Below are 26,457 nucleotides of genomic sequence, written 5' to 3' on the forward strand. Positions count from 1 at the left end.
GTACAATAATTGTTATTTGTTTATGACTCTGACACAGATTTCACTCCAAAACTTTTATTTGACCGGTTTTCATGCAGACATTTGTTTGGGTGACATCATCGATCGTGGGGAAAAATGATTCATTAAAAACAAAAACAGTTCAAAAAGGCAGAGCTCATTTGTAAGCGTAGATCATTGGTAACATAGTTAGACCAGCACCAGCTAAGCTGGAGAGGCCCAATAGACAGAGAAGTCTACAATGACAAATGCATTTCGTAACTTTTTTTTTCTTATTTAAGGACACTTTTTTCTTGCATATGAGACGAGTAATTAGAAAAGAAAAACAGATATTGAGCGACCTCTAGTGGTAATTAAATTTGACCCATTAAGAGACAACGTTTTTCATTGCATTTCCACATGTAGGCACGTGTAACTACTTTTCCAATAACATCAAACATGCCTCGATCACAGAAAAAAAAGTGTGTAACAGCTAAGTGCAAATTCTCAATTTTTCTCAATTTGGTCTTCAGAGTCTACAGAGATAAACTGCATACATTTCAGTGCATTCTGTATAGTTTATACAATCAAGTCAAACATCACAGTCAGACATGTAAAATCGCTTGTTAAGAATAGAAAAATACATCTTTGCTCAATCCAAATTTCCTCAAATATTTAAGTCAACTGAATCAATGTGCTAAAGTAGGAAATTAGGCTTTTGTCTTTTCGTCGGCATATTTTGAATGTCATCAAGCAACATACTTACAAAACATTTTTAAACACAGAACACAATAATAAATAAGTCAAATTATGACTAGAGGCAAAATACATCTGTACATACAATTTCACACAAATCCAGTGTTTAATTTTCAAAACCAACCCTGACAGCTATGGTTAGGGTTAGAACGTGGCCGCTGCATGCTGTTAAGCAGACTAGTCAAGTGACTCATGCACGTCAACGGTCAGGTCAGCAGCAACAACAACTCAGATCAAAATCAATCACTCTTCAATAAATTATTCAGATACCTGTAATTCCAAGACAAGCGGTCACATGATCAGATGGTGACCAGTAAGATCCTCATGAGGAGAATCACCGTGCAGCGACTCCTTCACAGTCCAAACAAGTTATTACAAATGCCGCCATGTCAAAGTCTCCATTTCACTGCTGAGCGGACAAAGTCGTCCGGACCCATGGCACCTTCAACACTGAGACCTGATCAGAGATCAGTACCACGAGGGCCGGTACCACCACAGATCCACGGGCAGCGTTTGGCCACATCCCTTTCAGGTTTAAGAGACTGGCATGGACACAGCACACTGGCCGTTGTTGTTCATGATGTCATCCAAGTCTTCATCGTCCAGCTCCACTGAGGGTGAGCGACAGAGAGAGGTCAAAGATAAAGGCCCGACAATCGTATGAGGAGTCAGTAAACAGGATGAATGGATGGACAGACTGACAGACAGCATGAAAGGTAATTACACTTTTCCAATCGTATAATACTTAAATATCAAATTTAAGTCAGATGTTTATGTTACTTCTTCTTCTGCCTTTAGGCCCCTCAAGGAACTGAATTGCTCATCCCTGATGTAAAAGTTCACACCAATAAATGAAACAATTGTGTAGAATCATACGTCTTTGGAAACAAACAATGTAACACAACATAAAAAACAGATTTAAAATAATCCGTACAAGTCAAAATGAGAGAGGTTGTTTGAAGTTAATAATAATAGCAATGTGTATTAAACAAATGGACAGAGCGCACATTCAAGCAAATACCTTTGAAGCAAGTCAAGTGTGTGGATTTTACTATGCAACCCGCGTCCATACCTTTCTTACTGCGACCGATCTGGCCCAACTTGGGAGCTCTCTGGCCGAGTCTCTGAGGGTTCGCTCCACCATGAGGTCCACCGGCCGGCTGGTGGCCCGGGTTGAAGGGCCCAGGGTTGGCAGGCTGGTGAGGGTTGGTTCTGGGAGGGAGGAGCTCGGGGATTCCCGAGGACCCGTACATTTCCCTGCGACGTTGCGATTCCACCTGACAGGAAGGTGTCACCAAGTGGCGTCGAGCAGCTCCCGCTTCCGCTCTGGTCTAACTGTTTTAAGTAAAAACACTGTCATAACTTGTAGCTGAAATGACAAGGTTTATAAGGACTCGAGTTGAACGTGACCGAGGTGCGTCACGTGTGTGGCACAGCTCCGATCTTGGAATTACCCGTTAGCTGAACATACGTTTTTCTTTTAAACACTACAGAACTACTAAATGATCGGTGTATGGACAGGAAGGTCCGCAGTGATGAATTGATCTTTTCATAAGAGTCGTGTTGTTTACCTCGCTCGATCTCTGACTCGCAGTCTGGTCGCTTCTCCCTCTGTTCAGTCCACAAACACACTCGTTCTCACTTGATCTCGATGGGGTTTAACCGGGATCTCTCTCTCTCTCAGGTGCGCAGGGTTCGGAATCCTCCGGGTCTCATAACAACACAGGTTCCGTTCACACGATCTGCTGTGTTTCCCACTCTTCTGGTCCTGCTGCGGGGGTGTGACTGTAGTGCGTGACGTTTACGTCGTTGCGTCAGATACAGTGACGCAGACTTCAACCAATGATCGTTCGCGAATACTCAAACACGGAAGAAGTGAGCTTTCGGTGCTGATGAGCGTCACACCCTTCCAACCCTCACGAGTTTCTGTCCAAGTGGAACTATTAAAATAGCTGTCACTGATCCTACATTCGTAATTCAAAATTAAATGAAATTAGTGATTGTTCTGTGACAGTTTTGTTTCTTTTTTTTTTTTTTTTTTTACAATGAACGCAAATTATCAGTGGTAAAAACATTTCTTCTGTACTATTTGTACTCCAGCTGTTGTACATTTGAATTACTTTTACTACTAGAAAGTACTTTTTAGAAGGTCATTTTTATTGCGTGGTCCTCAGCAGCATACTCATCACATTTTATTTGATATTGAACACATGCAGTGTCCATTTATGTTTCTCTTGAACAGTTGGGGTTATGAGCAATGACGCACTTGGTTTCTTACTTCGTTGACTTTTAACTTTTGTCAACTATCTACTGACTTGAGAGGCAAGGTTCAAGCTTCAAAAGTTAGGTGTATGGTTTTCTAAACATCATGACATGCCTCAATCCGGAGCACTAACATTCACATTGTTATCAGTGTAAATTTCTTTTGTACTTTCTTATAAAGAGTGATATGAATGCACCAAACAAAATAGCTGAAAATAGCTGGTACTGCACCACGGTGTCTCTAAATGCATCCCACACACACACCCCAAAAAAAACAAAAACTAAACACCTTAGCTGTATTCTTTTTTTAACTGTGGGAGAGATGTTAGAATCAAAATCAAGTGGGCTTCAGAATAACAGTGGGGAAGTTTAATCTCGTCTCAAATCTTAAAAAAGTAGAGAAAAACGCCAAATGCTGACATTATTATTATTTTATTAAAATGTTTTTAATATAATAAAATGTATTAAAAATAAATATCGCAGAGTTGACAAAGAAAAAAATCATAAAGACTGAATTGTCTGTGAAAAACACAGCAAGACCACTGAGATAATGAGTAATAAAGGGAGAATCGTTGAGTCAACAAAGGCTTTTGGTATCCTTTAGATGTATTAAGTATTAAGTAGTAAGTCCATTTATTTTAACAGATATGATCTTGAACTGGTACAAAAAATATCATCTCTTTCGGAGAGTCAACAATGTTAAAAGAGGTTAGGAATAAGATATATGATCATTTTCAATCCTGTCGTGACACCGTAGCTGCTGAGGAGATTATGTGAATAGACACAACTGAAACAAATTGAACCGTTCTGTAAGTACTTGTCAAGCAATAGTTGTGGAGTAGGAAAAGCATGACTCATGGAATTAGGAGGTCTGGCCACGAGTCAGCAACTTCAACCTGCATTAGTTTGTTTACATAGCTCTTCTTTTGTATTTACATCAAAACAAGCAGAATCTGAGAAACCACAGTGCAAAGTCAAACTGGAGAAAAGGGACAGCGGGGAAATCACTTCAGCCGGTAAGGATGACTAACTTCGGAAATTTAAACGGTCAATCATTACTTATTGTAGCCTTCCACTGAAAAACAATCATTGACGCAGAAGCTTGAGACATGCCATGACATTGCTTTTTCATCTGATTTCTAAAGTTACTACTAGATAATTATTATTACAAGTTGTATTATTTTTTGTTTTTCACTGTGGAACAAATAGATGATTTGCTTCACTGTGTGCTTGCAGTGGTACCAGGGTGCAGTCATTCATTGTGTGTATTTTTTCCAACCTTTTCATGTCAAAGCCAGGGCCCTCAGAAATGTCTTCTCTGGTGGTCACAGCTCAACCCAAGAAACGTGGCCCACTATCTGGAACCTGGACCACAGGCTTGTGTGACTGCCACAAGGATCTGGGAGACTGTAAGTGTTCGTGTGTGAAGGTGAATAATATTATAGTCTGGCGTTTCTTTTCGCCCGTTGTGTCTCTACTCCAGGCTGCTGTGCTCTGTGCTGCCTCCCAGTGTTCACCTGTCAGGTGAGCAGGGCTGGTGGAATGTGCCCACTGCTCCCTCTGCTGGACATTATTGGCTGTGTGCCTCCTGCCTCTCTGGCTATGAGAGCTACGATCAGGGAACGATACGGAATCCAGGTACTCTCTGCCAAATAAGTGTTTCCCCCTGCACCTTATTGTATTATTATTATTATTGTTGTTATTATTGTTGTTATTATTATTATTGTTGTTGTTGTTGTTGTTGTTTTAATTGTTGTTGTTGTTGTTATAAACCCCAGTATACTATAAATAAACTCATGTTTTGTTTTGTTTTTTCGTGCGGTGTATGTCAGGGCAGTGTGTGGAGCGACTGCTTCTTCGGTTGTTGCTGCTATCATCTATCCTGGATGCAGATTTCTCGCGAACTCAAGAGAAGAGCCGCCTCACACGCTGACTCTTCGTCGTCGGTCAGATACACTTCTCTCGTGTCCCTAGAGGGGGCGCACTTGGTCTAGCGACTCCGGTTCCGCATCCTCTTCAGTTGCCATGAACTGAAAGGCAAAATCTGTACTGAAACTATGGATTGTCGTCGAGTTTTCTCTCACACCGCAATTGCGCATTTTGAGATGTCTACATGAAATAGAGTGTGTTTGGGGAGGGGGAATAAAAAAATGTTTATGCTGTGTTTTCCAACTTTTTCATACAGTATATTTAGCTCATTTTAAATGTGTGCGTTTGTGCTGGCAGGCAGAGGTCATGACCTCACAGGGACATTTTGGGGGGCAGGTAGTGAATAGTTAATGAGGCTTCATGATCTATTTGAGGATGGAGCTGTCATGACTGTTGGGAGACGCTGTTGTCATTTGTCTCAATACCACCGTGGACTAGGGCAATGGTTGGCAACCTCAATTGTTGAAAGAGCTATGTTGGACCAAAAAAACAAACCATTATGTCTGGAGCCGCAAAAAAAATAAAAGCCTTATATAAGCCTTAAAATGAAGGCAACGCACGCTGTATGTATCTATATTAGCCGACCATCAAAATGACTAAGTTGGTTACGAATACATAATGAGCCTTCATGATTAAATGTTTATTTTCCAGGCAGTGCATTCTGCAGAGAATGACACACCATGTGACAGCTCTGTTGTACGATGCCGCCTCAAGTTTAACTTCATTACAATATCAATGAATTAGCAGGAGGTCAGAATATTCGCTGTCAACTTCATCGAGCAATGCACCGAACCGACGGTGGTTCAATGCTTTTGCAATGATCTTGTTCACCATCTCGATGACAAGGTTCATCACCGCCACACACTCCGTTGGGAATGTTTGTGCACACAGCGCCTCTTGATGCAAGATGCAGTCGAATGCAAGCAGATTTTGATCCAGTGCTTTCTGTCTTAAAGTCACAAACCCCCTTTTTGATCCTCTCATTTTGCCATGCGCTTTGAGTTTCTGAGTTTCTCCTGGTCCACCTCCTTTGTTTTCCAGTGTGTCTGTGCCCGTTCTCTGTGGTTCTACTGCCTGCAATCCTGTGGACTTACTGTGTTTCTTGGACTCTGGTTCTCCTCCACTGTTTTGCGCTCATGATGGGCGTTTTGGTTTCTGAACCGTTTGATTTTATTTTCCGGACTCTGTCTCCCATTTGTGTTGAGATTTTGTACCGCCTTGTTTTTCCTTGTGCTTCCTTCGACTGTAATTCTGTTCTTTTTAAGTTTGCCTCCTTCTACCATTGAACCGTATTAAGTTCGTTTTCTTCTTAAATTTGTAGGACTAAAGAGCCGCATACGGCTCTAGAGCCGCAGGTTGCCGACCCCTGGACTAGGGGGTGGCGAACTGTCGGGAACTAAGATTTCTCCTTGTCAGAGGACTGTGATCTCTGAAAGCCTTTTTAGTTATGTATTGAATAATGATGGGCCAGTGGGGCTTCATGAAACGGTGTCGTTATTTTTAGAGCCCAGTAGGTGGCGCTGTTGGTGCAAAAATTAGGAGGAGTTTCATTGAATTCCTGTCCAAATACAAAGAATTTAGAGTGTGGAGGGCCATCTCGTGGGCTCTGAAAATAAAGACACTGTTTCATGAAGCCTCATTGGCCCATCACTAGTATTAATGATGCATATAATATTGCAGTGTCTTAATCGGCATGTGCGAGGAATGAACCTAAAGTTTGGCTGGATCCTTACCTCTTATCTGGTCTGCTGATCATAATGCTGTTAACCCACCGAGGTACAGCAGTTGTGACCAACACAATGAATCAAAAACATTCATGGAATGTAATATGATTTGACCTTATCTTTGCAGATGATGTCATGGTGGACGTCACTCATGTTCTTCCTGGATAAATAAAATTGAAAGCAAGTAAATAATTTAGTCGACATTAAATTTTGACGAACCAATAAAAGACGTTCTTAATGAGGAATGGTGTTGGATTAGAGTTTGTCAAGAAGACCAGGGCTGATAGACGGACCGTGCGATGGTCTGCTAGTCGGACTGGACTGACTAGTTGCTGACGTCTCTTGTTGGTATATAAGTTGTCAGGAAGAGACCCGCTCATCACCTTTGACTTGACTGTGTGTTGAAGGAGAGAAAGGTAAGATCGCACACACTCACACCTGTTGTTTAGAGCAGTTTCAATGTGTATTTCCATATCATGTCCATGCTTGAGATTGTGAGTAATCTGTGGGTTACATTCATTTTCTACCATGTGGGGGAGGGTTGTTTATTTTGACTGATTCAGCCAGCACCAGCACCATGTTGACTGTAGCATTACTGACATCTAATATCTATTACAGCTTTGTTTCCCACTCATTAGAGTTCCTTGAATATATATATTTTAAAAACTAGTTACTCTGTGAAATTAAATCCTTTGAATGTTGTTTTTATGTCATGAGACCCTTGCTGATGAAAGGAAGTGTAAAGCTTCCATATTGATTACGAAATGAAATGTTGGATGGACTATTTACTTATGTGTAGTACAGACACAAGTCACTGAAATTACATATAAATAAATGACATTATTTCATGAATTTCATTTGCGCTGCCATGATCTAAATCCAGTCTATACTACTACTACCACTGCTACTACGACTACTATTACTACAACTACTACTAATAATAATAATAATATAAGTAATGATAGTAATATACATCAATGCTTAAAAAACTCAATATCACACTATTCTGATCTTCTTCAGGTTTATTTTTACCAGCAAGATCAGACGTCCACGTACCAAAAATGACAACGATAACCACAGCACCAGAACCCAGAGCGTACACCATGACCACAATATCGCATGAGTGGTCCTCTGGCATCTGCGATTGTTTCAAGGACTTGCCCCATTGTGAGTGACGGAATGTTCTCAAAAAAGGTGAGATGATGGATTCCACCTCATCACCTTCCCATCTCCAGGTTGCTTCGCCTTTTGGTGTTTTCCCTGCTTCGCCTGTAAAACTGCAAGTGAGGCCGGAGAGTGCCTATGTTTGCCTCTGCTGGACAGTTTCGGAATCATCCCACCAATCACACTCTCCCTCAGAGTGTCGGTACGCCAGAGATACGGCATCGAGGTGAGCATTTTTGAGATTTAAAGCCTTCTTGGAGGTCTTCACCAGCCTCTATCACTGTGCATTCCTCAGACACTTAATCAGTAGACACACTGTTTCTCAGAAAAGGTTGACGAAAACTTCATAGTTCTACAATACAAGAAAAATGTAAATGCTTGTATTTATTAAGTTTAAAAAAAGGTCACCTTGCTGGAAATCTTCTGTTTTACATGAGAAGACAACAAGGCAGGTCTGGTTTTCACCAATTTCACCTGCTGATGATCAACTTTAAAGCAACTCAACAAAATTATTAAATAAATAAATAAGTGTACTCAATTGTCGCCCCATTTAGTGAATGAACCTCAAACTCCTGAGTAAGATGCTGATTTGAGGAGAGCTGAGTTTCTGTGGAAATGTTCTCTTACACCTCTCACTCTTAGCCCAAAGATGACCTCCTCATCTCTGTTCATCCATTTTCCAATAATTCAGTGACCCCCATGTGATCTGTTAGCTTTGTGGCATCAAGTGGCCTGACATCACTGAGTTTGTGCACGTGACCAGGATCATGGGCTTGATGACGCACCACACCCTGTGGACAGTGCCACACACATATTTCACGGAGCAACTGCTTTACCATGACTAAAAATGGTCTTGAAAGATGAAGTGTGTTTTTGGCCGCGAGGAAGTGGAACCACTCTTGCTCAATCCGCACACATGTTCTGGATCTGAACTTGAGATGAAATAACATTTTTATTTTTTAGAAAACACTTTCTTAGATTCAGAATTATCGAGAAAAGGTTATTTTAAGCCACCAAAAAAAAAAAAAAAAACTTTGGTGATTGACAGTTGAGATCAGTTGAACCATAAGAGTGTCAATGGCACAGCTCACCAACCATTTTTGTAGTTCTTTGGTTGGTCCTTCAATACATTGAACAAGGCTGATATTTTGCTCACTCTTACTTGTTACTTTGAAATTACTAATATTTGAAATTGCATTTTGAAAGTGAAGCTACGATATTAGGATGTGAGATTTCATTACCGAACTAAAACAAAAAGTCTTCAGAACATGGAAAAGCATCATAGGGCCCCCTTAATCTGCCTCTACAGTCCAAGAATGTGTGTTTCTTGCGTGGCACTGATTTTTATCCCCTGTTTATCTCTACAGGGAACCATTTGCAACGACTGTGTCTGTGCGTTCTGCTGTGGACCTTGTTCCTGGTGCCAGATAGCAAGGGAGATTAAAAGCAGGAAGAACCCTCTCACCTTTGTCAACATGGCCAGTAGCTAAGTCGCAGATTTGTGATCTGGTCTTGGTCGTCTGGACGTGGGGAATGTGAGTCGCTGAAGACGTCAGCATTTACTTCAGCACTAGAATATCATTTGTACTTGTAAAAAAAAAAAAACATTTTCACGTGGACTGGTGATCAAGCTTCTTTCCCTACTTTGTCTGCTTTTGCACCAATGAGACCTGTCTGTCATCGTTGGCCGGTGAGGAAGTTCACACACTTGTTCTTTTAGGAATTCCTCTGCGCTTCGTCAGTGAGAGAGAGAGAGAAGAAATCATAAACACATTGTATCATGCTGCGGAACAATCAAAGGAAGGAAAGCCAGCGAGTCTGCAGGCTCTCACAGAGCTTTCTTGACATATGAGGCGTTATTGGGCGCACGGAACGTGAGGCTCCCCCAGGAGAGGTGGTTAATATCCCAATAAGCATGTATTGTCTGAAAAGCTGCGAGAAACATGCGTAATGTTTCTGTACAAGCTCGCCGCAAAAGGATATTTCACACACAAAAAAAGTGTATTTTAAGTATTACACTGAAAGTGATATGACACAAACAAAAATCCACCTCCAGAGATTTAATAAAATAAAATAAAATAAACGTGACATGCATTGTGATGAAAGTTTGTTCTTTTTTTATTGTGTTTGTTATTTGTTTACTCCTTTACAAAGGATGTGAAGTAATCTGCGCACAGATACGCACTTCAGAAAACAGAACTCTTTATATTGCGAGCACACTGTGATGTACTCATGTCCCTGCGTGTTGTCTCCACATCAGGCTTCGTGATGGCAATGATGACATCTAGAACAACATCTGTATGAACGATGCGCTGCATGCAAACAGGACAGCATCTACGGAACATCTCGCATTTTCTTTAAATGGGTTTGTGCGGTATGGCGCAACGGTTTGCAGCATAACACTTATTGTTCGACGGATCCCGTCCTCCTTCGTGCCTGGTTCTACCTTGCCACAAACATTATGATTATTATAGTACTATTAATATAAGAGAAAGGACGGCTGGTCCCCGCGAGAGACACAGGGCTGACGGCACCGTGATGCGTTCAACATCCCTCGGAACAAGGTATGGATCGTGAGCCGTATTGGTTCAGTAAGGGACGCTTCATTTGAACGCAGGGGGCGATTCTGTATTTCAAAAGACGAGGTAATTTCAATTTATTAAACAACAAAAGTCAGAATTTGTCTGGTGTTCTACGTCTACGGCCGTCTCAAAATATATCATTCTCTGCCAAACGTACGCTCCCATGCATAACGCCTGCCGTTTATATGTTCTTTCTTTCTGTTTATTTTTAAACAAAAAATATATTGGAAATGTATTTACAGTTGCGTTATTTAGTAATACAGTCACTCGCGTAACGTGTAGTGAATTGTGAATCCCGACGTTCGCGTTGAAGCTTGAACGTCCCACCTCTGACCAATCACAGTAAAGGGAGCGTCGTCAGAGCATAGAACGCGGAAAACCAACAAACCACATCTGCTTGTGCTCGTAAGATTTTTCCAGTTTTTTAAAGAAGGAGTGAACTCCACTAGGATCTAATGTCAGCTTGAAACTCCGTGATATGAGTATGTGACCTTTTAATTAGCAGTGAGGTGATATGAAATTGTATTTTGGCGAGAGACTTTTTATGTGTGGGCGTTTTATGGGATAATGTTTTTATCAATAAATGTGACCCCTAGTGAACCATCAGAACTTGAGCAAACCATTGTGTGCAGCAGTTAAGCTTTAACTGACGTATAATGTTACACACTCCGCCTGAACTTTGACCTGGCTTGCGCGAACGCATGTGTGGTGTGATGTGTTTAAACGCCTCACTCTAGGCTGCACACTCGAGCTTGATATTTGGACTGTCAGAAAGGTAAGTGTGGAAAAAAAGGGCATTTGATCAGTGCTATTCTTGACACTGTCTTCAAATGTAAAACTTTGCGCTCTTTTCTTGAATATTTGTTACACTAAGATCTGCACTCTCCTGTTGATAAACCCAACAGCGTTGAAAGGAAATGTATATTCATAGTCTTTATATTTTCTCTCCAGACATGGACTGGTATTAAACCAAACTTTCTCTCGCTCTGTCTCATTCATTTGATTTAATAAGCAAACGTGTGTTTTTGACAGAAAATGGTGAGGTCCCTCTCCACCGTCCTGCCGGTGCTGCTGATCTTCTCGCTGGCTGCAGCCTTTTGCGATGGCAGCAAGATCTTGGTTGTCCCACTTGACGGCAGCCACTGGATCAACATGAATGTGATTCTCCAGGAGCTGCACGCCCGAGGTCACGAGCTGACGGTGCTGCGCTCAGCCAAGAGCTGGTATATTCCCAAAGACTCACCCATCTACACTTCCATCGAAGTGAAGACGTTGGAAGATGAGACGGACCCTAACGTCTACTCTAAAATGCTCCTGGATGTTGTTGAATGCAGAAAGTGGCCACAATTCTTTAGCGGCTTCTGCCAGCAGAGCTTGATCACACGGATACAGAAAAATGGTCATGCTATTCTCGCCAGAGCAGCTGCCAGCCTGTTAGATGATCCTGTTTTCATGAAAAACATGCAGGACATGAAGTTTGATTTGATGCTAACTGACCCCGCGCTGACCTTGGGGATCATATTGGGCAGCTACCTGAAACTCCCCATGGTGTGTAACGTCCGCTGGATGAACACCGGAGAGAGCCACTTCTCCATTGCACCATCCCCATTATCCTATGTGCCTGTGCCTGGAACTGAACTTCATGACCAGATGGATTTCGTGGACCGGACCAAGAATGTCCTGTACTATATTTTTAGTGTCTTTGAACACCAATATGTCATTGAACCTGCCTACTTTGAGCTTTTCCGACGTCACTTCCCGCCCGGAACCAGCTTGCTGTCCTTGGAACGCCAGGCTGATATCTGGTTGATGCGGACCGACTTTGTGTTTGAGTTCCCCCGTCCCACCATGCCCAATGTCATTTACATTGGTGGATTCCAGAGCAAAGCGGCGAAACCCCTGCCTGATGATCTAGAAGCCTTTGTACAGAGCTCCGGGGAACATGGCGTGGTGATGATGTCTCTTGGGACCATAGTGTCTGCGCTGTCTAAAGAAATGACCGAAGAAATCGCTGCAGCATTTGCTGAGCTGCCTCAGAAGGTGATCTGGAAGTTTTTAGGCGAGAAACCTTCAACATTAGGAAACAACACCCTCTTGGTGGACTGGCTGCCTCAGAAGGACCTCCTGGGACACCCAAAGACTCGTGCTTTTGTGGCTCATGGTGGCACGAATGGCCTTTACGAGGCCATCTACCACGGCGTCCCTGTTGTGTGTCTGCCACTTCTCTTTGACCAGTTTGACAACGGACAGCGCCTGAAAGTGCGTGGGGCAGCTCAGGTGGTGGAAGCCAAATCTCTAACAAAGGACACATTCCTGGAAGCTCTGAAGGACGTCTTGGAAACTCCGTCTTATCGCCAGAACATACAGCGCATGTCGAAGCTTCACCGTGATCACGCTGTTCCTCCCTTGGACACCGCCATCTTCTGGATTGAATACGTCATCAGGAACCAGGGAGCGGCCCATCTGCGCTCTGAAGCCTTCAACCTCACCTGGTACTCCTACTACTGCCTCGATGTGGCTGCTCTGTTGGCTGCTGTGATTGGCGGGATCTTCTGGGGATCACTGGCTCTCTGTCGGATTTGCTGCTGCCGGAAATCTAAGAAGAAGAAGACCAAATCAGAGTAGCAAACAAATATATTTCATTTACATATCTAAAAGTATGTCTTGCTACACACATTTAACTACATGGTTTAATGGAAATGTAATTCCTATAATTAACTGCCATTGCCCTTTGTTTTTTTCTTATGTTTATCTCCATTTCCCCATCTAGTGGTCTACTTTTTCCTCGTGTTGACTTTGATGCTTATGTATTCTGTTGTTACATTATTTTAAATGTAATTTTACCCCCAAAGAAATGTCTACACTTTCCGACTGTGAATGTAACAAGCTACGACTCGAAACATATGGAGTGAGCCACCAGCAAATCATGACAAAGCAGTGACTCAGTGACGTGGAGGTACTTTATCAAATATCTTTGTACTTCCACTTCAGGAATTTTCTGTGACTATTTGATCTGTTTTGACCTAGGAACAATGTATACCAGCTGAAGACACTGCCATGTATTATTGTATTGTCTCAAAAACGATATTGCAACACAAGCTCCATTATAGAATCATGAATTTGTATCTAAAACACAGTATACAATAAAATCTATTAAACAACTTCCATGTGGCTGTGGTACCAAATTGTGTTGCTCCTTTAACAGTCTTGTTTTATCTACAATCTACACATTGATTATTCATGTTGTTGCTAGACTCAGAAATAAAGAGTTCATTTCTGATAACACTTGTTAACGGAGCTCACGTTTAACTGAAATAAAATCCATCTATGCATGGCCAGTCCTCGTCTTTCGGTTTTCAAATACCAGTTTTACTAATTTTCGCTAACACTGGAGTCCTCAAAGGCGTCGGGTCAAGCAGTTTCACCTCGGAAAGAAAAACAGTATCTGGCATTTCTCATTATTTCCTCTAACATTCTAGCTCCTGCAGACACATTCACCTCAGAAACAATTTCTATTGTGAGCAGCTCTACTCCACCCAGCAGTGCCCACACACCAGCTTGTTGCAGGCAAAAACATGGACTATTTTTCGTCAAGTCATTCACATTTTTTTAACTTTGACAACCTAATTTCAACTATAATGCTGGTATTTGCCATGTGGCAGATATTTTAAAACAGGCAGGTGATGGAATCTATGAAACTATGGTATGGTTTGGTTCTCTGAAGCAAAGCAGCATTTAAAATGTTTGTTTTTTCAAATTTCATTTATTCTGTGTAAAGTTTTATCCAACATGTGGCAGTGAAAGGTTTTCGGTGCAACTGTGTGCGTGTGTGTTTGTATGTGCGTATGCCTGAAAGGCGTTCTCCTCCTTCAGGATGTGGCCTTGAAAACTAAAGAAGTGGACTTCCTGAGAAGGAAACGATCACAGCGGACTTTGTAGAGACGCCGTGTTCCCCAGTCTGTAGGTCACTTGTCGACTGAGACTCCAGACTGAGGCTCAGGCTGGTTTGTGGCTCGGGAAGGTGAGTGAAAAGATGTTTGTGTCCTTGGATTTAACATCTAATCACAGTAATGTTCCGCAGGTTTAGGGCAGCGCAACATGTTCTAAAGTGGACATGTGAGATCCCTTCATTGATTGATGGGTGGTTCTACATCAGCTTTTTATCCTCCATCTTCATCTTCCTCACAATGTCCAACGACAGCTGTGGCCTCCCCTTTGACTCGGACACGTTGGGTCTGACCTGCATCTACAGCATCATCTTCTCCGTGGCTCTGCCCAGCAACCTGCTGTCTCTCTGGGGTCTGTACCAGCTGGGCCGCGCCGGTGTGGGAGGCTGTCAGCTGGTCCACATTCTCAACCTGCTGCTCTCAGACCTGCTGCAGCTCCTCACGCTGCCACTGTGGATCCTCTACCTGCAGGGGGGGCACCGCTGGCCCTATGGACAGCTTACTTGTGAGCTGGTGGGTTACGTGTTCTATGTCAACGTGTATGCGAGCGTCATGTTCCTGTGTCTGATAGCGTTGGACCGCTGCCTTGCCATTGTGTACCCGCTGAGCAGCCGCCGGCTGAGGACAGTTCGGGTGGCAGCGCTGGTGGGCATGGCAGTGTGGTGTGTCACTTTCCTGTTCTGCTTGCTTGGACTGCTGCCGTCTGTGTTCGATGCCGGCAGCCTGTTGTGTTTGGAGCAGTATCCAGTCAGTACCAAGTATGCCCACTTCAAGATCATCACAGTGGCGCTGGGCTTCCTGCTGCCATGCTGCATCCTCGGGTGAGAAAAACACAATCCTTCTGACGACATGATAAGATGAGCCATTATCCAAACGTTTTTTCCCCACATAAACATTCACTTTCTCCATTAAACTGATGAACAAATGAATGAATGTTTGCAAAATGTTCACACATTGCTTGTTGATTTTAGGTACTGAACAACAAGAGGTGTTTTTGCTCTTTAAAAATGTCAATAATAATACATAATAATGTCAAGCTTTTATTTTAACACAAAAGTTTATTGTCAGTATGTTTATTCTGAAACTTCTATTTTTGTCTGTCAGCTACAGCTCCGCCCACATTGGCGTAACACTCCGGCGCTCCCCCTCCCTCTCTGACCACGAGCGGCACAAGATTGTGGGGATCCTCATCATCATCACCATCAACTTCATCGCCGTGTTCGGACCGTACCATCTGGTGGGAGGCTACAGGTTTGTCAGCCTCCTCCTGACAGACCAACCGTGTAAACTGGAGCGCTCCATCTTTCTGGTCTACCGCCTCTGCTACGGCTTCACCAGCTTCAATCTCGTCCTGGATCCTCTTTTCTACATTTTTCTGTGTCCTGATGCCCGAGTGGAGCTGAGAAAGTCGCTACCCTGTTTTGGAAGAGTCTGCAGGCGAGGGGAGGCCCCACAAGGCCAGGACGCCCTTAGACACAACCACTTTCCAGGGATATAACATATGATATGTTTGGGTCAACTTTCAGATAGCTTATCATCTCAGACCATGCTTTTAGGAACCGTTTGCCACTATTTGCGAATCACAGGACACGTGCAGGACGAAGAACCATTCAGGTTTGTGGATGTTAAGAGGATATGAGCGACTCAGCGGATGATCAACATAGGCTACTATTACCTTCATTGTCAAGTCTTTTGGGACAATATATATTACTTGGGTAGCATTCATTTCAAGAGAAGAGCAACATGAAGTGGCAAGGACAGGCAGTCCACAGCAAATGTGAGATGGATCGCAGTAATGCAGTCTGCCGAGTGTGGTTTATTGTGGTTAGTAACAGCTCAACGCAGCGATGGTCCAGTGGGGGGAGCTATGGCAGTCAGCTTTGGCACTTTCTGAGGGGTCTGCGGTGATGTCACCTCCCCTATTCCTTGCAAACCGTATAGAGGTAGTGAGTAGAGGGCAGGTTGGTGGAGAATAATCTTCCCTCCAGTCCTGCTGTCTTTTGCTGTCTATTGTTCTCCTGGTGAATGACCGAGCCCAACCAGATGGTGGACTCGTTGACCTGATTCAGCAACAGGTGTCTCCACTTCACTAGTCGACTCCTGTCAGCCAGGCTGCTCTAATGCCGCAGTAACAGTAAGTAGTTGCTAACCTTGTGTCCCCTCATGTCCAGCTTTACTCTCGAGCAGCCCGAGGCTGCGGGTCAGCAGGGGGAACTGGAAAGGTCACTTTTGTGAGGCAGCCATTGTCCAATAAGCAAAGACTCAAAACCAAGGTAAAACTATTCATGGTTTGAGCTAGATGTTTATACTGGTGGTATACAGATGTTCCTGGTCCACTGATCCCACTGATGCACAAGACACGTGGCAGCTAGGATGATAACAACAACAACAAACATGGAGGAATCCCTGATCCAAAGCAAACAAAAGCATCTGTTTGCCTTTGTTCGGGGATGTTTTTCTCTACACAATGGCCATGGTTTCCACTACTCTGAATGTACTTGAAATACTTGTAACATTGAAATTCATGTGCGAATAAAAAGACATGAAAAGAGCTTAGTTTAAATAAGGTGATATAAAAACTTCCACTATTGTGATGTATTGTTCTATTGTCAAAGTGATGCAAAATAAATAAATATTTTGTTGCTTAAATGTATTTATGGGTCCATTGATTCAGTAATATACCAAATTAATTCAAATTGAAAAATGTGGCTTCTTGTGGCAAATATTCTTATGTCATTAAACTGCGATTAATTGAGATGAATTAATTCAAATTCTCTAGACTGACCATGTGTTTCGTCACTCCTTTGGAGTGAGTTGAAGATGTTTTTCAAAAAATACAGCTCAGAATTACAGCTTGACTTGTTCCCCTGTAGCGTCACTCACTAGTCTCAAGGAATTGCTAAAGTCAAGTTTTGATTTCCATTTCACGGTGGGGTGTCTAACAGTGAAGTAGCACCAACTATGTCTGAAATATCCTTTTTTTTAATTGTGAACATTTACACCTGATATGTGGACATGGATATTTTGAAAAGAAAACACAAGAGGGTTGATGTGTCTTATTTCATCTGTTCATGTTGCCGCCGAAATTGTTCCAGTGCAGAACTGTCCATTATTTTAACGTTTTTTTTTCAGCAACAATTCAGTTTAAGTTAATTCTTGGTCATTTGACAGGAATAAACTTGTATTCTGAACTGACAAACACTGTCCTTTATTGTTGGTATGATCATATTTTACATACAGTATTGTGACTGCAGGGCATTTCAACTGCACATATGCTTTAATTGTCACAATTATAAACCTAAATATAATGCCCCAGTTATTTTGAAGTCTTCATCCTCAAATTGAGGTTCAATTGGGTTTCAGCCAAATGTCCCCACAATTTCATACAGTCCTCACAAGGATAATGTTTTCTCAAGAATTCATCCCCACGAAGTGGTTAACTGACAATGTACAGTATATAACCTAATTCTAATGACCCAGTTATTTTGACATCCTCATCCTCAAATTGAGCCTTGGATTTGTGGGGTCCAGCTAAATGGTCCCCACAAAGGCCTTCACAAGAATTGGTAAAGGGCTCTCACTTACATAGCACTTTCCATGCTTAAGTCACTCATTCACACACACTGATCCATGAAACCCGGGTCAAGTGTCTTGCTCAGGGAGAAACACATCACAAACACAAGCCGACTGCTCTACCATGTCGCTATTAGCCAAAGTGACTGTGTTTAACCATTTTAAAAGTCGGGCACAACTCCAAACAATGCAATGCATCGGAGGGTTGTAATGTATAGTGAGCAGCAAAACAAGTAAAATAATAGACCCTGGTGTTGCAATTGCTATGCAGCAAATTCATTTACTAACATCTCATCTGATATTTACCAGTCTCTATTGTTTTGTGGTGCACAGGTCAAATGCCCAGCTTTTTCAAGTAGTAGTCCTCTGTACTATGTGGCTGTAAAGTTAAAGCAGCTCCACAGAATGAGGCCCTTGATGTAACTGTGCTGACTCGTGTATATCAGGTCAGACTTGAAGCTACCACGTGTTTTCTGACATGATTTTTTCACTTCAAACAACCACAAGTTTTCTACTGATGTCAACAGTTTTGTCTTCGCCACCTTCCTATCCCGACCTTTATTGTACTGCAGCCGTGTCTTGTCAAGATGCTTCGTTTCTTCATGCTGTTCTTTCTTCTCCTCAACGCATGTAAGTCCATTAAAAAAAAAAAGCAAAACTTTTTTTCTCCCCTCTTTACAAGGGGTAACAATTTTGTGCATGTTGCAGATTCGTCTGTGATCATCAGAAACTCTGGAGACAACGTGACCTTAGAATGTTTCCATTCATCGAGAGACTCAAAGGTGTCTTGGTATAAGCAGGTCTTGGGCCAGACACCACAACTTATTTGTTCAATCTACGGCATATCCAAAACTTTCTTCAACGACTTCGAAAATGAGGAAAGATTTTCATGTTATTCTTCAGAAGGTGTTGAGTATCTGAGGATATCCAACCTGCAGCCGCGGGATGCCGCCATGTACTACTGTGGAGGAACCAGCATCAGCATCACGCGCTTCCAGAGTGGAAATGTCTTGCTTGTGCAAGGTATTTTTTATGCAAAAACATCTTTAAGTTGATCAGACTAAATAAATTGTGAACAGGAAATGTGAATATCATATTGTGATGAGACAGTTTAAGTGACGAATATAGTTGTTATGCGCATCCTTTCTTAGAATGGATGAATGCAAAGAATAAGAAAAAAAAATGAATGAATCACCATTGAAAATACATGCTTGTGGTAGAGGCGGAGAGGAAAATGATAGATGTGAGTAGAGTGGATGAAAACACAGTTTAAAGTGGGTGACTTGCTGTGGGAAGCCTGACACAAAGTGCTGAAAGACAAGAATATACACACATACCACGAGTGGGTTGATGACTCTGTCCTCATAACAAAGCTATGAATAGAGGAGCAACAAGAATGAGTAGATCAGATCTGTGGAGATAGTCTACAGTTCAAAGCTGTATTTGTTGCTGTGTTTTCCCTAACCTGAGACCGAGTCGAGATCAAGACCAAATTGAACACACAATAAATTTTTTACTTCAAAAGAAACAGTAGTCTATTTTTTTTTTTTTAATAAATCAGAAACTTGTAAGGAACTTGGTCTTGGTCTTGTCCCCCTTGTTGGTCTTGATGCCCACTTGATGCCGCAGGCGTGCAAAGCCTTCACCCTAGTGACTTGGTCTCTGCAGGCTCTGTTCTCCACTCGGCCTCAGGATCCGTGGCCTCGACTACAACACCGTTGTTGTTACTGTAATATATGAAACATTTGAAATAGCAACACACAGTGTATATTTATGATCATTGGGAAATGAGCATGAGTTTTAAATAACCTGAAAGAGTGGTAACTAACACAAAATAGACAACAAATATAGAATAAGTTGAAGATAAAGTGGAGTCATTTATGAAGACAAAGCAAAGGAAAATAGCAAAGTCGTTCACTTTGAAACTGGTCTCTAGAAATTTTTAACTTGTGTTGATTTTTTCAGTCGACTCCCCCGAAACTGTAATAGTTATTTCGTTTTACACTATGCTTTTCTCCCCTGGCTGTTACACTACTATTAATTTGCCAATTCATTATTTTTATCATGCAGGATTAGATGAACTTAAATGAAAGGTTAAAGAGCAACTCATGTATTTCCAACCATTAAAATGATAGGCCCTACAATTTCATCGTGTCTTTTGATAGAAGCTCTCAAATTGACTGTTTTCTGGTAAAAGTTTCAGAAATTAATAAAAAATGAAAATCTTGTTTTTTTTTCCACTCAGCCTCAAATTCCAGGCCGACGTCTGTTCTTCAGCATCAGTCTGTTTCGGTGTCTCCTGGTGACTCTGTGCAGCTCAACTGCACCGTCACTCCTGGAGGCAGAGTGGGAGACTTGAACTTCTATTGGTTCTGGAAGAACATGCACGACTCCCGACCTGGAGTAATAATATTCACCAACGCAAACACAAGCCATCGGTGTGACAGAAAGTCCCAGAGTTGTGTCAGCAATTTGTGGAGGGGCAACGTTCAGGATTCTGACGCTGGGAACTACTACTGTGCCGTGGCCTCCGGTGGAGAGATTGTGTTCGGAGCAGGGACAAAGCTACTTGTGGAAGGTGAGTTCATATCTGATCCTGCTCACCTCAAACAAACATAAACAGCCTCGGCTGCCTTTCTGCACAAAAGAAATCACTCTGAAATAAAAAATGAACCAGAAACGCTTCTATCACAGTGTCTGCTTTTCTCTGCTCTCAGTCAGTGCTCGAGTCCATTGAAAGCAGTTTTCAGCACTTAACGGCTGAGAAACTGGTTTCTATTAAACTGTGTTGCTGCTGTTTGTGCAGGAAGTTCTGACCAGAGACTGTGGCTGGTGTCCCTCTCTGCTGCGCTGCTGGTGTCCATTACCATCAACATTCTGACCTGTGCTCTCTGTGGATTCAGCAGGACGAAACACGCTCGAGGTGAGCTGCATCATCTTAACACACTTCAGTGAAACACTTTGGTTTTGGTTTTTCAAATCCTGTTCCCACAGGCCACAAGCAGGTTGAACGTGTCTGTGACGTAGCTGAGGATCAGGTAGGAAAGAATCACGTTTCCTCACATGTTGAGATTTGGCTTTAAATGAATGCTTCTATAGGAAGAAGACGTGCAGTATGTGGCCATCGACCTCAGTAGGAGACACAGCACTAGAGTGTCGAGCAGAGAGGAGAAGACACTCTACTCCAGAGTGAGAATCCACAGTCAACCTGACAGGGAGTAAGACAATAATAATAATAATAATAATAATAATAATAATAACTTCTGCTATAATAAATAAAATTGTTGGTTTCCACAACCATTTCCATGAAGTCTGACATCACTATTTACCAATAGCGCCACCTGCTGAGTTCTGAAAATGAGGACACTGCGTCATGAAGCCTCTTCAACAGCCTTTCAAAACAATGGAATTTTATCTTTGTGTATGTGTTTCTTTGTTTCATCAAATTAAAAGCTATGATAGAAGTTATTATCGTGAATGCACCACTGGCATGTACTTGCTGCTTGTAAACAGTAGGTTCCGTGATGTTGTTGGTTTACTTCAGTTCTGTGGTGTTATTCCAATATTGTTAACCATAAACCAAACAGCTCAGTGACTGCACATGTGATGTTAATGTGACTATGTTTGAAATGAACAATGATTTTCCACCCCTTTGGCAGTGCAACACAGGAACAGACAAACCAAAAAAAAATGGTTTTGCAGACAAATGGTTTAATGTTCATATTTAAACAAGCTAATAAGAGTCTCTTTTTCCAAGATGATACATTTCAAGTCGGTATGACATCAAATGTTCCACAAGACGTGAGAGAGCGCAGAAGCAGAGAGGACAGTTCTGTCGATGACCTACATTCAGATGTTAAATGTATACGTGGTGGAAATATGGCTATAGAGACCACTGACCTCATTTTGGGTGACAAAGCTAATCTCACTGCTGTTTGTGGCTTCTGCAGGAGAACAAGAGGACAACAGAGAATGCAATGTGTGTGCGTGTATTTAAGCATATCTATCCTAGTGAGGCCGAACCTAAGTTAAGACAAAATATGAACGGGAGAGAATGGAGACATGGAAGTCCCCACAGATCTCACATATGATATCTGTGAGTTTGAAAGATACATTCTAATGCTGCAAGAGTACTGTTTTCGACCGGCATCAAAAGTTGCTTGATGAGATACGTAGTAGTGAACTACAATGCTGATCGCAGGCTCCCAGTTGATGACATGTGGGACAGGCTCGACAGGGTCATGGTAGGTGTGTAACAATGTCAGCTAATGTTTGCTGTCTTCTGCCTTTGATAGTTTAGTGCCTTTAGCATCTGCCTTAGTGCTGGAGAGTGGTCGGATTCTGCTGTGCGGTCATACAGTACATGTGACGTTTGAGTTGTGGTCCAATAAAAAAAATAATGATGTATTTTCACAAGCAAATAAATTATAAATGGCACAACAAAGTAGTAAAAACTAACATCATTATTTATCATTTAAATTGAGAGACAGACTATGTGTGATCTAGGGTATAAGTGGACCAGAAAATAACTTTGATCTCACTATGGACTTACAACTGGGAGGGGCGGAGACTTAGGCTCTCTTCAGGTTTAAGTTTGGTGCACAGTCCTGGTTGAGGTTTGGCGTTTGTTTTGGATGGTTAGGTTTAGGTTCGAGGCTGGGGAAAGCTAATGGGTGTCCTCACTAAGATAGAAGTAGAAACCTGGGTGTGTGGGTGTGCATGAGCGCGTGTGAGCTGAAGTTACTTCCTGTAGTAGACACACCGGCTCCAGGTTGCGTCTTGCTGGAGTTTGACAGAAGCAACATTAGCCGACAGAGAAATATTGATCACATCAATGTAAAACATGCAAAACTCAAGGAAAACATGAACAAACCTTTGAATCTGTGTGGCGTGAAAAACGGTCTTGACACACTGAAGAAACAGAATTAATGTCAAACATGAACTAACGGACACTTGTTTGCAGTTTAACCTGTTCCCTTTGTAAATTGTGAGTAATCTCAAGATTAAACTGGAGTTAGTATGTTGGTGACGACTGTCTGAAAGAGGGTCAACAATCATATCAAGCCTTTAAGTCAGATTACAACCTTTTTTGTTTGTTTGTTTTTAATTCATTTCATTATTCATTCATTATTATTTATATTTATTTTGTTTTTTTCTTGTCCTGCACTGCAAAAACCGTTCATCCAAAATAAACTTTTTGTTTTATTTCAAGGTATAATTTCCACTTTCAATTTTGCCTATAAAAAAAACAAAAAACAATATAATTTCAGAGAGATAGGGCAATTATTTGAGATCCCACATCCTCAAACTTTAAACCAGGTTGCAGAAAGAAATCTGATTGTTTGTGTTGGGTTTTTTTTCTTAAAATTCTGTAAAGGCGTTAGCCATTTGTGATACAGTAGAAGACCATTTTCAGGACAATACTTGCCCAAAGAAAATTGACACTAAGAAGGTGATTTTTATTTTATTTAGTATTTTATTTTTCACTTTCAAAATAACAATAATAATAAAACAATGGAGACATTAAACATAAAGAAACATAACTAAATTATAGTACTAAATTACTATTAAGAGGGAGCTGATATATTTTTTGAGAATAGCGATGATGCTTGTTTGAGATCACTTTTAATTCCGGGGAAACTTATCATGTTGTTGCCACTCTGTTAAGGACCCTGTTCTTCTTTGTGTTATGTTTTGTTTTAGGCTATTTTTTAAGATTTTTTTTATGCCTTATACAAGACACAAAATCTTGTCATAGCTCCGACTGTCTATTTTTTGGCACTTTTTTTGCACTATAGCTGGAATTTTTTGAATGAATGAATTTCATTTCATTTCTTTAAATTTAACTGTGACATTTTCTCCCAAAACACAACATAACATCTGTGTATCATATTGTTCCTTTCTGACAACAAAAGATTCTGAAGTTGGATTCAGACTTAGTGGAAAGAAAAGACATTATAAAATAGTCTTGTAACTCTTAGAATGTATCAACTAAAATCTTACTCACTCTCAACTAACAAAAAAGCGCAATATATGAATGCTTTTCCCGCCTTAGTGGTAAAATGATTTCTATACCAAAACAGTATTTAACAGTCAATTAAAATGCCCTTCACACTTACTTATGATGATGAGATACAAAGGGGTGAGGAACATGATCAGGGTCGTGATGACGAAGAAAGAGAAGCCAGATCTGTCTGGAGAGAATAGTAACTTGGAAAAATAAAGCTTCAGTCTCACCCTGACAAATGAGCAGTGCAAATTTGAGAAGCATTACAATGCACATTTTTTAAAGCAGTTAACATTAAGTTTCTGCATTCTTTACTGAGCATATTTTGAACTTGTAACAAGTTATTTTTCGCTACTTACTGAAATTGTTGGTGATGTTCAGCACAGTCCCGTCGCCCAGCAGAACTTGTCCACATGCAGCAGCTACACAGTAGAAGGTTCCAGCATCTTCAGAGCTCAGGTTCTTCAGGAGGAACTTGTACAGACATGCCTCATTTGTGCAGTGACTCTCATCTCTCCCAGACCTGTGAACAATCTCTGCAGGAGGTTTCTTTGGAGTTTTCAGCCACATGACGCTGGTGTGTTCTGGTGAACAGAGGTCCGTGTGAAGAACTGAACACTCAAGAGTCACAGAGTCTCCCGGCTTCACCAACAGAGACGGAGGACGCTGCACCACAGAGTGACTGGACATGTTTGCACCTGCAGAGAGAAACCATCATCATCCTCATCGCCTGAATCCTTCTTCAGATCTCCTTCAAACCTTTCAGCATCAGAGATGTTCCTCCTCCAAAATGGATAAGATCTAACTGTATCACACCACAGTAGTAAGTTCCCACATCTGTCCAGGTGGTTGGTGATATCTTCAGATCATACTTGGTCCCAACAGCTTCAACTGAATATCGACGCTTGATGTCGTCAGACATTTCCATGTGAGAAAATCTGGAACTGAAAGAGGCCACGAACTGCAGCGCCTGGGCTGGTGTCAGTCTGTACCACACTCTGTTCAGGTTTCCCTCAACGTAACACTGGATGGTGACAGAGTCTCCGAGCCCCACAGATCGGACAGACACAGGCTGTGAAATCCCACTGAAGTCTGCTGCGGCTGAAACTGACAGAGGAAAAAACTTCACTCCATGATGCATCCAAACTTCCAAAAAACTTAAGCTACTTACACCAGCAGCAGAGCAGCAGAACGTGAAAACAGATCATCTTGCTCCTTCACTCATTCAAACTTTCTAAGGTCTCGTTGCGCTCAGACCTTCTCTTGTCTATAGTTCACTCTGAACTCTGATTGGCTCATCGCTGTTCAAGAACCCAATTGGTCGTTTCAAGTCAAGCGTCAAAAGTCCATGAAGTTATGTCTCCATACAGCATAAACCACCATTTTTTCTTAGAGGCGAGTGTCTGGTTTGACAGATTGATTGTTGTTGCTCACTGTGTCGCTACAGTCATTCATTCTGCAGAATGTTATACATGTATGATTTGGGTTCCATTAAAAAAGATCAAATAAAAATAGAAAAGCACTCAGAGAGTGCAAACCTCCACCAAACCACTCGTTTATACTCATTTCCACATTACCCAATAAGATATTCATAGATCCAGATGGTAATCTGGAGTCCATGTTCCTTCACCAACATTTGCCAAACAGCCCATTGAAACACACTGTCCATGCTTCTCAGCCTGTTCTGCTAAACCTCTGTTAACACAGCTGAAGGTACATTTGTCATTGTTTCTTTATTCAGTTCCACCATAGAACTTCTGCATTTAAGGCGGCACATAAAACATAAAAAAAAATTCGAATCTAAACATAAATAACAATTACAATAATCATGATTTAGGCTTGAAATTGAAAAATCTTTTCTATTTGAAATATGATACAGCTGATGATAAGGGACATAAAAATAAAGAAAGAGAACCGCTAATTATGCAGGGAATTGTTGCAAGTTAAAATCAATCCCGTCAACAAGCCAACGGCTCATAACCCCTGGACTTTGATCTGCCTTTGAAAGAGATCACTCTGTATAACCTAGTCATGAAAGACAGCAATATAGGGCAACAGGTATATATGCAGACTATGGAGAGCTGTGATCTAGTTACTTAGCCTGGACTTGGGCTGTTTCAACGGTCAGCAGACGAATGGCTGTCCATATACAGTACATTAGCATTTTCATGGAAAGCGTGGGGACATCTGCGATGCCCTTATTCTGTCCTCAGTTCAGCTGAGGTGTTGTGGGCTCATGCTTTGCTGAATGTGCTTTGCTTTGCAACACTCTCACTGTGGTTAGAGTTTCACAAATAAACCATTCTATGGCGCTGCAGCGTGCTGCTTTGGCTGCTGGTCTGATGTGTGACTTCCTGTCTCAAACTGGATACATACTGAGATACAGTACTGAAAAAAGATTGAATCCAATAACCCAGCTTGAATTCATGAGTGATTTCAGTCGATGATGCAAAGAGACTTTTGAGGTGATCAGGCAAAAAAAACATCACCACTCTAGAGAAACTGCATAAAAGCTAGAATGGATTGATTTTAAACTA

General features: G+C 41.7%; 7 protein-coding genes across 11 annotated transcripts; 5 read left to right on the forward strand and 2 right to left on the reverse strand.

Moving 5' to 3' along the window:
• Positions 1 to 24: 24 nt before the first annotated feature.
• On the reverse strand, positions 25 to 2,522 carry si:dkey-112a7.4 (uncharacterized). The gene is made up of 3 exons (XM_053861055.1): positions 2,304 to 2,522; positions 1,805 to 2,067; positions 25 to 1,343 (listed from the first exon to the last, which is right to left on the reverse strand). Exons 2-3 carry the CDS (start codon positions 1,983 to 1,985, stop codon positions 1,267 to 1,269), a joined length of 258 nt encoding a protein of 85 aa, XP_053717030.1. The 5' UTR covers positions 1,986 to 2,067; positions 2,304 to 2,522; the 3' UTR covers positions 25 to 1,266.
• Positions 2,523 to 3,652: 1,130 nt separating this feature from the next.
• LOC128755876 (placenta-specific gene 8 protein-like) lies at positions 3,653 to 6,832 on the forward strand. 3 transcript variants are annotated; one of them, XM_053859963.1, is made up of 5 exons: positions 3,653 to 3,803; positions 3,942 to 4,010; positions 4,289 to 4,403; positions 4,478 to 4,632; positions 4,827 to 6,832. In XM_053859963.1, the coding sequence occupies exons 3-5, from the start codon at positions 4,304 to 4,306 to the stop codon at positions 4,986 to 4,988; spliced, it is 417 nt and encodes a 138-aa protein (XP_053715938.1). In that variant the 5' UTR covers positions 3,653 to 3,803; positions 3,942 to 4,010; positions 4,289 to 4,303; the 3' UTR covers positions 4,989 to 6,832. The 3 variants fall into 3 exon arrangements, with proteins under 3 accessions (XP_053715938.1, XP_053715937.1, XP_053715939.1); XM_053859962.1 differs by having other exon boundaries at positions 3,945 to 4,010; XM_053859964.1 differs by having other exon boundaries at positions 3,945 to 4,010; positions 4,293 to 4,403.
• Positions 6,833 to 6,960: 128 nt separating this feature from the next.
• Positions 6,961 to 9,899, forward strand: LOC128755877 (cornifelin homolog A-like). The gene is made up of 4 exons (XM_053859965.1): positions 6,961 to 7,063; positions 7,668 to 7,814; positions 7,883 to 8,037; positions 9,179 to 9,899. Exons 2-4 carry the CDS (start codon positions 7,709 to 7,711, stop codon positions 9,299 to 9,301), a joined length of 384 nt encoding a protein of 127 aa, XP_053715940.1. The 5' UTR covers positions 6,961 to 7,063; positions 7,668 to 7,708; the 3' UTR covers positions 9,302 to 9,899.
• A 671-nt stretch (positions 9,900 to 10,570) lies between these two features.
• Positions 10,571 to 13,102, forward strand: ugt5g1 (UDP glucuronosyltransferase 5 family, polypeptide G1). Of its 3 annotated transcripts, none has more exons than XM_053859959.1 (2): positions 10,571 to 11,168; positions 11,426 to 13,102. In XM_053859959.1, exon 2 carries the CDS (start codon positions 11,429 to 11,431, stop codon positions 13,016 to 13,018), a length of 1,590 nt encoding a protein of 529 aa, XP_053715934.1. In that variant the 5' UTR covers positions 10,571 to 11,168; positions 11,426 to 11,428; the 3' UTR covers positions 13,019 to 13,102. The 3 variants fall into 3 exon arrangements, with proteins under 3 accessions (XP_053715934.1, XP_053715935.1, XP_053715933.1); XM_053859960.1 differs by having other exon boundaries at positions 10,571 to 10,798; XM_053859958.1 differs by having other exon boundaries at positions 10,572 to 10,875.
• Positions 13,103 to 14,359: 1,257 nt separating this feature from the next.
• Positions 14,360 to 17,019, forward strand: si:dkey-165a24.9 (G-protein coupled receptor 4). The gene is made up of 3 exons (XM_053860668.1): positions 14,360 to 14,414; positions 14,475 to 15,161; positions 15,445 to 17,019. Exons 2-3 carry the CDS (start codon positions 14,581 to 14,583, stop codon positions 15,836 to 15,838), a joined length of 975 nt encoding a protein of 324 aa, XP_053716643.1. The 5' UTR covers positions 14,360 to 14,414; positions 14,475 to 14,580; the 3' UTR covers positions 15,839 to 17,019.
• Positions 17,020 to 18,415: 1,396 nt separating this feature from the next.
• Positions 18,416 to 22,844, forward strand: LOC128756032 (uncharacterized). The gene is made up of 7 exons (XM_053860163.1): positions 18,416 to 18,543; positions 18,622 to 18,936; positions 20,159 to 20,491; positions 20,720 to 20,836; positions 20,908 to 20,951; positions 21,013 to 21,131; positions 21,249 to 22,844. The coding sequence occupies exons 1-7, from the start codon at positions 18,501 to 18,503 to the stop codon at positions 21,259 to 21,261; spliced, it is 984 nt and encodes a 327-aa protein (XP_053716138.1). The 5' UTR covers positions 18,416 to 18,500; the 3' UTR covers positions 21,262 to 22,844.
• On the reverse strand, positions 22,522 to 25,144 carry LOC128755944 (signal-regulatory protein beta-2-like). Its single transcript, XM_053860056.1, has 6 exons — positions 25,092 to 25,144; positions 24,680 to 25,027; positions 24,280 to 24,618; positions 24,033 to 24,107; positions 22,787 to 22,824; positions 22,522 to 22,695 (listed from the first exon to the last, which is right to left on the reverse strand). Exons 1-6 carry the CDS (start codon positions 25,126 to 25,128, stop codon positions 22,654 to 22,656), a joined length of 879 nt encoding a protein of 292 aa, XP_053716031.1. The 5' UTR covers positions 25,129 to 25,144; the 3' UTR covers positions 22,522 to 22,653.
• Positions 25,145 to 26,457: the final 1,313 nt, after the last annotated feature.

This window comes from Synchiropus splendidus, chromosome 3 (assembly GCF_027744825.2).
Source record: "Synchiropus splendidus isolate RoL2022-P1 chromosome 3, RoL_Sspl_1.0, whole genome shotgun sequence".
Classification (NCBI taxonomy): Eukaryota; Metazoa; Chordata; class Actinopteri; order Syngnathiformes; family Callionymidae; genus Synchiropus; species Synchiropus splendidus.